The following is a 12,068-nucleotide window of genomic DNA, read 5'->3' as shown; positions in this document are numbered from 1 at the left end:
TTAAAAATGTCATAGTATAATAAGGCATAAAACTTTCATGAAAAAAAAATCAAAAAGTTTCATAGTATAGAAAGGCATAAAAATGTCAAAGTGTGATAGTATGAAGAGGCATAAAAATGTAAAAAAAAAAAGTATTGTATAGTAAGGCACAGAAATGTCATCAAAAAACAACAACAACAATAATGAGTTTTATTTATACTTTTCAAAACAAAGTGACAAAGTGCCTCCACAAAACAAGATAAAATTTGGGACAAACACTAAAACATGAATTATAATAAACAACAAGTTTAAAGGCTTTACATCATTTGCAGGAGAGAATTATGACAATGCTTCAGTAAAGAAAATGAGATAAAACAGTCTACAATAATTAAATTAATCTACAGGGAAAGTATTATCACTTAATATAACAATAGAATAATATAAACATAAATAATAAAGAAAAGTGTAATAAAATAGTTAGCTGTTCAAATGTCATAGAAATATCAAACTATACTAAGGCAAAGAAAATAAACAAATGTCATAGTATAATAAGGCATAATAACATCTTGCATATAACGTGCTAGTATAGTAAGGCATAAAATTGTCAAGTAAAATGTGATAGTATAATAAGTCATGAAATTTTTGTCATACTATAGTAAGGCATAAAAACGTTACAAGATGTCTTACAATATTAACGTCATAATATAGTATGGCACCAAAATCTTATTAAGAATGTTACAGTATAATAAGGCATGAAATTGTCAAGAAACATCGTGGTTTAGTAAGATATAAAAACGTTAAAAAACTTCAAAGTATGATAAGGCAAAAAAAAAAAAAAGGTCTGACCTGTGTCCTCGAGGACACCAGGTAAACCCACCTGCATCGACCTGACAGCAACAGGCTCCTGGCTGAGCCGTGTGAAGATGCTGCTAACACGGTTAGCTGTCACAGCTGTTACATTAGTCTCACAGGCTGATATCATATATGTGAGGAGTAACTTGTTTCTCTGCAGCACATATTGGAATCTCATATACAGACAGTGGCCACATCAGCCTGGGAAATAACCCAAACTGCAGACACCACAGCTTCAACTTTCCTGGAAGCCCTGATTTATCTATTCAATCCAGTCCCTCAGCAACATCCTTCCGAAACTGCACTACCTGTTCTCCGTCATTCAAGTCTGCCTTGTACCACCTACCTAGGCTCTTTACTGATTTTTCCCTAATTATTGGAATTTTCTCTTCGTCTATTACAAACTTCCTATCACTTAATTTCCCTCTGCTTATTGATATACTTCTAGACTTACTAGGCTTGATTTTCATACCAGCCCACTTTAAGTTTTTATTAAGTCTCTCAAGTATTCTTTTCATACACGGCACCGTTGTAGTTATCAACGTCATGTCATCCATGTAATCCCATCCTGCCGCCTCTCTCCACCTACCACCCACTTAGAAGCTCTAATGATTACCTCCATCGCCATTGTGAATGCCAATGGAGAAATCGTGCCCCCTGCCATAATGCCTATTTCTAACCTCTGCCATCCTGTTGTGAAGCCTGCTGTACTTAAGCACAGCCTAATATATTGGAAATATGATTTTACTAAATTAACCACTACCCCAGGCACTTTAAAATAATCAAATGCCTCCAAAATAAGGCTTTGTGGCACTGAACCAAACGCATTTGCTAAATCCAAAAATATGACATTCAAGTCTCTTTTCTTTGTCTTGGCTGCCTGAAGAGAATAATAAACAAACTCATCAGCAGTTAGTCTGTCATTTCATCAGAGGAAGATGAACTGGGAGGTTTTCTACCATCATCATCATCATCATCATCATCATCATCATCACAGCACATTAGAGAACTAAGGATGTCCATGCAGTCTCCCTTCAACCAGATGAATGGAAACTAATGAGCTGCTCTGTACATGAGCTCCTCCTTCTGTTGGCACAGATCACTCAGTTTTCAGTGTGGAAACCTTTCAAATGACGATAAAACACAAACACTTGAGTTAAGATGCGGTGGATCACAGTTAATCACAAATATCGATCAGCTGTCAGGACAGGTGCATGAATGTCTGCTTCAGTTGAGGACTGGTTTGAATATTAAATCAACAATCTTCTATAAGACAAATATCTGTCTACACATTTTGTTACGTCACGTTATCTTAACTTGAACTATCGCGACGTCTTGATGGACAATGTATTAACTGACATTAACGCTGCGCATTACACTAACGCAGATCAATTAAACTGGGTCACGTGGAGAAACACAAACCAAACGTCGTTAGATTAACGTCGATTAAATTCACCTTTTTATTGGGCTTTGACTGAACACCTCCACGGGCTAACTCAGGTTGACACAGGTTATCAGCTATCGCTAGCTGGCTAGCTTGGTTAGCAAGGTGCATCTTCACCTGAACCGTGATATTAACAGGGAGGCTAATTTTGGCTAGCAAAGAAAAAGGCTTAAAACAAAATGAACTTACCGGAAAGAAAAAACTGAACCACCGACTCCTCTGAGTTTCTTTCAGAACAACTGAACACAGAACAAGACATTTACCTGTAAACAACATGTTGGAGCTGATGAACTGAAAACACCTCATTAACGTGTTAAAGTCAAAAGCTAACCGCGATTAGCGCGCTAGCTATAACAGCATTTTATTCAATGTAGAAGAAGCTAATTTTTCTGTGTGTTGCTAGTATGTGTTAATGTTGTCAGCTGGTTTAAAGCTGAAACCAACTGATGAGAGGTGAATGAGTGAAGTGAATGAGTGAAGTGAATGAGTGAAGTGAAAACTGTCTTGTACACACTTGTTCACTCAGACAGAGAGGACCAGGAAACACAGTGAGCAGCAGAAGTCTCCCGCGCAGCTGCCGCTTGGTCTGGACTGTTGTCTCCAGCCTCCCGCTCATGGTTCCCATCGCCGGCATCAGCCAGTTCCTCATTGTTCCCCATGTTCCAGAGACTCAGGGATCTGTGAGTTTAAATGTCCAGCAGGTAGTTAGTCACTGTAATGAAGAAAACAACAACATTAACTGTGTTCAGATAGAGCAGCAATAAACTCTACCGGTAACAGAAACTCCAGAGACCGGCGAGGAGACGCTGCAGTGACGTCAGCACGTAAACGGTCCGTCACTGCTGGTGATGAAAGGTGATGTACTCTGAGTAAACGTGTTACTGCGGCACATTTTTAAAAGGGGAAGAGGAGGGTAAAACATCTTATATGGGGATGATAATAATAATTAATAAATAAAGAAATGCCAGTTTTAGTTCTTCAGATCATCCCGCGGCTCTGAAGAACTATTTGTGAATAATTGTTTGATATTGTAAATTTACATCTGAATATATTAAATAAAAGTGTTATAAAGTCAATAGTGGTGCGTATGTTATTTGTAATTAAGTCTCCAACCCCACTTTAGTTGAAAGACGACATACAGAGACTTAACAGTTTAATTTGCATTTCTTCAGTTTATTATATTTTATGAGAAATGTAAGAAAATTGATCTGAATCTGAATCAGTAAATATTGTATTTAGATTGTGCTTCTACAGGTTTTAACATTACTTTACACTTAAAGATTCAATCTTGACACAAATACTGCAAGTCGAAGTTTGAGATGATTTTAATTTTAAAATTTTAAATTTTTTTTGTAAAAAAGTTTTACACAGTATTTTTTACTTTGTCTTCCAAAACAAAAGGTTTACTTTACAATAACAAGCTTGTGTTAATATTTCATTGATTGACACTTATTTTTATTATTAGGAAAAAGTTTCTCTGCAGAAACTTTAGTGGCGTCACTTTATTGAAGGAGTTTGATCAGAATCATTTAGGGAAAATCTATAAAATAACAGTTTTTCTCTGTAGAAATATTAATGAAATTTTCTGTAAATGTATTGTTTTTACACTTTATTTGAATTAGGAAATTTTACTTTAATTTTACGGTTTTTGTTTGGCAGCTGCTGCTGCCGGTCATTTGACTGTTTTTTTTTTTTTACGATTTTTCTTTTACAGTGTAGTTATAAAAAGTCAGAGTATAGTAAGGTATAAAAAGACATAAAAGTCATAGTATATTAAGGCTAAAAACGTCATAGTATAGTAAGACATAAAAATGAAATAGTATAATAAGGCACCTGTTCCACTTCCATTCACAGTTCTCTTGTTTCTCCCTCTCTCACCTCACTCCTTGTTTCAGCTGACTTCAGGGGTTCGGCAACCAATCAGATCAAGCCACAATCTCAACCAGCCAGTCACGTTGTCCCTGTCATACCTGAGTATCTGTTGCCCTCTCTCCTGCTGTCAGCTGTCATTTCAGTGTGGTTGTGTGTATATATATATATATATATATATATATATGTATATATGTATGTGTGTACATAAGTCTTTATGTGTTTACACCAAAAGAGAGAGAGAGAGAGAGAGAGAGGGGCTAGCGCTAACTGCTAAGCTAAAGTACCTAGCAGATCTGAATAGCATGTGTACGTGTTGCCAAAATATAAAATTCTGTTTTGATTTCAGATTTTTTTCTCAGAGCATATTTGTTAGCCACAGTTACAGAAGTGACACTTGAATATCAAATGCCACATACTGTAAAGATTAGTATATATGTCATATAGAACTGAGTTTCATTGATCAGCTGACTTTCTTGAGCCTTCTCACTTCCTTTTAGAGTCTCTGTCAGACCAGACAGTGAAATACAGTGGACTCATCCTTTAATTCGCTCCATGAACTGAGCCGACTCAGAGCGGGAGACGGTGTAGAAACAGGATTTATTTATAAAAACACAGACGCAGAACAAAGTGAGAGAAGCACAGAGAGCAGAGACAGACAGAAACCCTCATAGCAGCGTCACAAACCTTCACACAGCAGCTGAACATCACAGGCTTTCCTTCTTGTCTTTGTCAAACAGTGATCGAGTCATCATCATACAAGCTGAAGAAAATCAAAGAAAATATCTCTCTGTTCTTTGTGGTTCCCCCCACAATCACAGAGGAAATACAGTCAGTGAAAAGTTTTACTCTTTAAAGAATTAAAACTAAAACCAACCTGTGTAAACCTCATCCAGGTCAAGTCACACTGTGTAGTTCATGCGGCAGCTCCAGGGCACTAGGACCCTGCAGAGTTCTGACTGAACACTTTTACCTGAATGAGGACATGAGGGAACTCAGGTGTGCACTGTTGGGATCAACAGTGAGCTGAGCACATGGTATGACCTTTACTACCTGTGTAACACAAGCCTCTCAGACGTTTGTATGAAATGAATCTTTTAAAAACTCCTCACAAATATATAGTTTAATTAAAAAGACGTATTAATTCCCTAAATCAGCTGCTCACTGTAGCTTTTATCAAACAAACAAGAGGAAATATATAAAGCATTTGGGACTATTTTAATCCACATTTGAGTATTTGGGGTGTGTGGGTTGAGTCAAAATAAACTACAGTATCTGCGGTATCTTATTTGAATTATCCTGGGAATGTTCAGTCGTGTTAAATACACAGAAACAAAAACATACACATCACTAAGAAGAAAATGTCAAAGTGTTACTTTTTTATGATGTTGGATCCTGACTTTTTCCATTTTGTGACATTTTCCAACCATTTCTCACCAACAGCTGCTTCATCAAACCTGGATAACTTCACATCTGGTTAACATGGGTCTGTTTAGATAGAAATAAAGGCATTCTACAGTTTGTATACAAAAGGTCATACAGAGGTTATGATACAGAGGTACAATGACGATACATCATCTAACCAAACAGCACCAACAGTCTACTGCTATGTTTCTACTAGTTGCTTCCTACTGCACCATTTTGCATCCCCAGCTGAAATAAAGCTTGTTCAACATAATGCTGATAAATTTACATTTTTCTGATGAAAAACACCTTTTGTCCAGGTGAGTGTTGTGTCACAGCTGCAACAGCACGAAGGCAAACAACTTTTTACTTGTTACTGCATCAGGAACTTTCACTTCAAAAAATCACGAGAAAGTTTTGATCACTAATATGATCAAGTTTTTTCATTCTCATAACTATGAGAATGTCTCTCAAACTAATAATATAGATCTCTTGCCATACTCCCATAATTACAAGAAATTAAATAGATTTTTGTGAGATAGTTTAGTTTTTTCTGATAATTATGATTCCTTTTTTTTCATTCTCATAGTTCTGAAGATTATGAGAAAACATTGTCATAAAAATCTGTATTTTTTTTTCCAGATCTCACAGAAAGTTACAATTAAATGACAAGAAAAGTAAAGACCCTATAATTATGTTGTATTATATAGTTTTTCTTGTAATTATCAGATCTTTAATTTCTGTTTCACATAATTATGAGAAAATATTCTCATAGTCTCGAGCAAACGTTCTCATGTTCACAGCTGGATTTCTGTAAGTAAGAAATCTGAAATGATTATGAAAAAACATTTTCACAGATGTGTCTCACAGTTTTCTGATAATTATAAGAGATTTAGTTTCTGGATCTCACAATAATGAGAAAAGATCTCATCATTACAACAAAATATTCTCATTTGCTTATGAGATTATTATTTATTATTAATAGATTGAGATTATTATTATTTTTATTTATTCTAATATTATTGTTATTGTTTTTGTTTGTTTTTGATTTTCTCATAACTATGTTTCTAGTAATTACAAGAAAACATTCTCTTAATTACAAGATATGAATCTCATGAGAAGATTGTAATAGTTATAATATTAAAAAACATTTTCATACTTATGAAAGCATCTTTTCACACTCACCAGATGTAGATTTCATGATTATTAAACTAATATTCTCACCCTGAGAACGTTTTCTCATAATTGTGAGAATTACAGAATCCCATGATTAATGAGAGAGATTTCATAATTACAACAAATCAATCTCATAATTACAAGACAGATTATGGAATTATGGAATTAAATAAAGTCACAAATATGAGAAAATGTTTCCAATTCCTTTGTTTTGTTGCAGCTGTTGAAATATAGGCTTGAGGAAGGGACACAAAATGGCTGTCACAGTGACTGCAGTTGTTTTTCTCTTCTTGGTTGATCCACAAAGCTGCGATTCTTTAAAGAGGAGAAATCCCCCCCCCCCCAATTTGTTATTAATATGTTACTACGTTAATAAAGTTTATAAAAGTAAATGTCTGTGGCTCGTCCAGGAAGTGAAAGCAGCTGCAGGTTGTGACCAGCTGAAAGTCGAGGATACACAATCATCACATCATCACTTTTTAAAATTCTACTTCTCTTTAGTTCGTACCACGACCCTTTAAACTATCTACATACGTGAGTCAGAAAATACAGGTGCCCAGAAACAGTGATTACACAGATATAAAGTGATGAAGAAGAAGAAGAGGATGTTGCTGGTCTGCAGGCTGCTGTAAAATCAACCTGAAGTCTGTTGGTTTGAGTTTCTCCAGAGACAAAATGGCTCCCGAACATGAAGTCTGAGAGAGAAACAAAGAGACGCATGACGTCAGCGGGGAGTCTGGGCGGCCATCTTGTGGAGCAGGTGAGTATGAAAGCCACTTCCTGCCACTTCCTTGTTTCTTTTTTTTTTAGTTACTAAGTCATATTTTGACTTACTATCACATAATTAAGATTTAATCTTAATTAAGATTTAATCTTAATTATGAAAAAGTATCTAATAGTTATGAGAATATTTATTAGAGTTATTAGACAGCATCACTCAGTGTCTTATACTTTAGTTTCTCATAATTATTACAGTTAGTGTTTAAAAACATTCTCTATTTTAACAAAACTTAAGTTTCATAACTAAGACAGTATTTCATAAGTGATTAAAATAAATCATAAGAACAATAAAGTCTTTCACTCAGTATCTTGTTCCTCTGAGGAACGTTCTCATCTTTTAGATTTAGTCTGAATTATGAAAAAGAGAAAGAGATTATGTTTCTTGAATGTGTTAAAATTACATCAAAACATAAGAAGAAAAAGAAAAGTTTTTTTCCAAGTGGCAGAAATGAGCTTCTTGAAGAGCAACAGAAACGTGATACTGATACTGAAGGGAGGCCAGGCTCCACATCCTGTCAACGTAAAGCTCTCCATGAAGACCCGGGCATCCTGCGACTGTAGTCGTCCATTAATGTCCCTCTGTGGTGTCGACACACCTTCATATCCGGAAAGGAAAAGTTTCTACACCTCCACAGGTCGCTCCTTCAGAGGAAGGTGCAGCTCACTCTCACAGTTTTCCCGCTCACCTGTACAAATACAAAACCCCAGAAGAAGACGCGGTCTGAGTTTCCTGTCGACTTCACGTGTGTGAGATCAGAGCTGAAAGTCAAAGAGAGGCGTGATTATAAGACCACGTGGAGGAAGAAGGTCTGAGCAGTGTGCCGTCCATGGAAAGAATACAAGACCCATAATCCACCTGTGCTTGCTGTGTTTCAGGAGACTGAAGTCCAGTACATCCCGACAGACCCAGAGTCAGCGTCCAGGGAACCAGTGAACGTCAGTGGATACAAACAGGTTCATTTGGCACCAGCTAATAAAAACACAGGAAGTGACCTGCTGAACTCAAAGACTCTAACGTCAGCAACATCGTGTTCATGAGTCCATGAGGAGAGAGCTGTAGTTTCCAGGTGAACGTGGTCTGAAGGGAGGACAGGTTCGTCATGTTTGAGTCGTATGGAAGCAGCGAAAAGCCAAAAACTAATCACTATTAAAAACTTCTGTTCAATCTGAAGTTTGAATAATCTCAAATATTTGACTTTGAAAACCATCTGTCTAAATGTATGTGATAGATCGATAGATAGATAGATAGATAGATAGATAGATATTTTACTAAGACTCCTACATGTTGCTAACAGTCTCTTCCAATTATGAAATATGTTCATGTTTTACATATGAAACAATAATAATTTACTTGTGCTGTAAAGCAGTGGTTCAACCTGTGGACTGTGGCCCACTGCTGGGCCGTAACGTTATTGCAAGTGGGCCGACAAATCATTTCGGAAACAGAACGATCTCGGTGAAAAGATGTAATTATATATTTATTTTTAAAATACAAATAGAAAAATGTTTTTAAATGTTTTAAAAGAAAATGATCTTTAAAAACATGTTAGAAAAATTAAAATCTTTTTTTTCTTGAATTGACACCAATGACTTTTTTACAACAAAACTTCAAACCACATAAATCCAGATGTTTTTCAAAGTGTTTCATGTATAAATTTCTTTGAACTCGTGGTTAAATTCCAGGTCTTCAGCTGCTGATAAGACTCAAACCCTGAACCCCCACAGACCAGAACCACTCTGTAGCCGTGGTCCGGGCTGCTGGTCCAGACCGGCTCAGGAGGTCTAGAAGGGTCTGGAGGAGACGGTGAGGAAGGCGGAAGACGTCCCTCTGGACAGCGGCGGACCTCTCCAGTGCACCTTCATGTGGTGCCTCAGGTTGGACCGGGACGAGAAGCGCTTGTCGCACTGCTGGCAGGAGAACGGCTTCTCCTTGGTGTGGATGCGGCGGTGGCAGACGAGCGCCGTGGACACCCGGAAGGACTTGCCGCAGTCAGGGCACTGGTAGCGCTTGGGCTCGGTGTGGATCCGCCGGTGGTTCTTGAGGGACATGAGGTTGGGGAACTCCTTCTGGCAGGAGTTGCAGAAGTAGGTCCCGGTCTTGTGGCTGTTCTTGTGGTTGAGCAGGGAGCTGGCGTGGCGGTAAGAACGACCACACTGGCTGCAGACGAAGCTCCTGGAGCTGCTGGGCGAACTCACCGGACTGAGATCTGAGAGGAGAAAGAGACAGGAGGGTTTTAGTTCAAGCAGGGACCCTGGACCCCAAAGACCTGAGGAGCTGCTTTGAATCCACATTAATGACAGTGAAGTCTAAATCCACAGCTCCTCCTGAAACCTGCAGATCTCTGAAGTCCAGGCCACTCAGACCCAATGTCCCACATGATGTCTCAGGTCCACCACCTGAACCCCTCCCACACAGCTCAAGACCTCTGCGGAGGACCAGAGTCTCAAAACTACAATAAAAGTCTGATAATGAAATGACAAAAACAGACGAGGCTCATGTGTCACAACAAAAAGATCTGCATCATAAAACTGCAAGAAAAGATTCGAGACTCATCTCAAAATGACAAGAGTCGTCAATAATTACAGGACACATCATTTATAATCACAAGCTCCACATTATTAATTATAAAATCTGGGTTTAAGACAAAAACAAAAGTATTTGATAAATACAAGAAAAAAACCTGAATAATCAGCAGATCTGTAAGATAAAAGCGATTATCATCATCATCATCATCATCATCATCATCCCAAGGCCCTGCTCCGGACGGTTGGAGATCAACATCTACTTCTGGACATCGACGGCTTCTCCATCTCCCCGTCCCTGAAGTCCGTGACCTGGGCGTCATCCTGGACTCCACTCTCTCTTTCCAGGCATCAAGTCCATCAACAAATCCGCTTTCTTCCACCTCAGGATCATCTCTCGACTCCAGCCGTCACTCTCTGACGCTGTAGCAGAGACCCTCATCCACGCCTTCGTCACCGCCCGTCTGGATCACTGTATGGAGTCCAGTATGTCCAGAACTCAGCTGCAGCACTTCACCCCCACCCTCATCCGACTTCACTGCTCCCGGTCAAAGCCCACATCCAGTACAAAATCCTCTCCCTCAGCTACAAATCCCTCCATGGTCTCGCCCCCCAGTACCTGTGTGACCTCCTCCAGCCCTACACCCCGTCCCAGAACTTACAGACCTCTGACACGGGTCTGCCCTCCACCCCCGACACCAGCCCCCACCCTCCTGGAACAGAGTCACACCTGATCTCTGGACTGAAACCTGCTGAAAACCCACCTGTTCACCATGACCTCTGACCTCTGACCTCTAGCTGCCTCACCTCCTCCAGTCTCCTCCATCACCGACGTCCTCAGCTTGTCTCGTCCTCTTTTCATTTATTTGTTTTACTTATTTACTTTGAGTTTCTTTCTCTGTAAAGCAGCTTTGAGTACCTTGAAAGGGGCTTTAAAAATCGACGCTTTTATTATTATTATTATTATTAATATTATTATATGAATATTATATCATCATTACCACATAATTAGATCAATTATAACATCAACCTAATTATTTTAGTTAAGATAAAAATGATCTTCTCACCAGATCTTGAAAAAAACTGTGATAATTATAAGGAACTTTTCAATAAAAATAAAATGATAATGACGAATATTTCTCATAGTTTCATAATAAAGAGATCTGTACGTTTAAGTTACGTTAACAATGTAATTACAGGAAAATGATCATCAGTAATCACAAAATCTGTTTCACACTTTCATCATCAAAAGATCCAGAAAACATAAAGATTCTAAATCACAAGAAAACATGTTGGAATTAAAGATTCATGTTATGTAATTAAAAGAAAAGGTGTTAATAACAACCACATCCTAAATTACAGGCACAGAAACATAAAGTCATAATGTTAAAATTAAAGCTACAAGCAGCGTTATGAGGACCCTCGCCCTGTCGCGAACCTCAGGGCGCCACCGACATACAACATTATGTTCCTGTTATTAAGTGTAAAAAACGTCATGTAAATCAAATGAAGATTGTCATTCAAGGATTACTTCCTTATTTTCAGTAGGTGGCGCTGTAACTACGACCTCTTATTAGCATGCAGATGTCCTCAGTGTGGGACAGTCATCAAACGTGAGGTTTGGAGCAGACCGGACGATGTGTGTTATAGTTATAACAACTTCCTATTTTATGGCGAAACATTGAAACACGCCGTTCGACGAAAACTCAGTTTTCACACTGAAGCATCATCAAAGTCTGAAGCATTTTCTGAGCCAGTTTGAGGTGGGCGTGGTCAACCTGCTACAAGGAGCACATCAAAGTGTAAAACATGACGTTTCCTGTCGCCACAGGGGGGCGCTGTGATTATAACTGAATATCATCATGTGGACGTGTTTAGGCTCTTATTCAACATATAAAGTTCTGGCAGGGTGGAAACGTGTGCTGGAGTTGTAACAACTTCCTGTTTCATCGCTGAACATTAAAATTCATCGCACTACCACGGAAGTTTCTCCAACGGAAACTCAAAAGCTTCGTAATATATCAAACATCTTAAGATGAGA

At 38.2% G+C, this 12,068-nt stretch overlaps 1 protein-coding gene across 1 annotated transcript in view; it reads right to left on the bottom strand.

Moving 5' to 3' along the window:
* Positions 1-4,725: 4,725 nt before the first annotated feature.
* Positions 4,726-12,068, bottom strand: part of si:dkey-89b17.4 (zinc finger protein 646) — a 30,029-nt gene continuing 22,686 nt past the window's right edge. The window contains exon 5 of the mRNA XM_056402358.1: positions 4,726-9,711. Within this exon, the coding sequence (XP_056258333.1) occupies positions 9,287-9,711 (425 nt within the window). The 3' untranslated portion in view covers positions 4,726-9,286. The remainder of the gene's footprint in view (positions 9,712-12,068) is intronic.

The sequence above is a fragment of the Seriola aureovittata genome, chromosome 17 (assembly GCF_021018895.1).
Source record: "Seriola aureovittata isolate HTS-2021-v1 ecotype China chromosome 17, ASM2101889v1, whole genome shotgun sequence".
NCBI classification, from domain to species: domain Eukaryota; kingdom Metazoa; phylum Chordata; class Actinopteri; order Carangiformes; family Carangidae; genus Seriola; species Seriola aureovittata.
The sequence above is the reverse complement of the archived record's forward strand: the minus strand, read 5'-3'. Positions and strand labels throughout refer to the sequence as shown.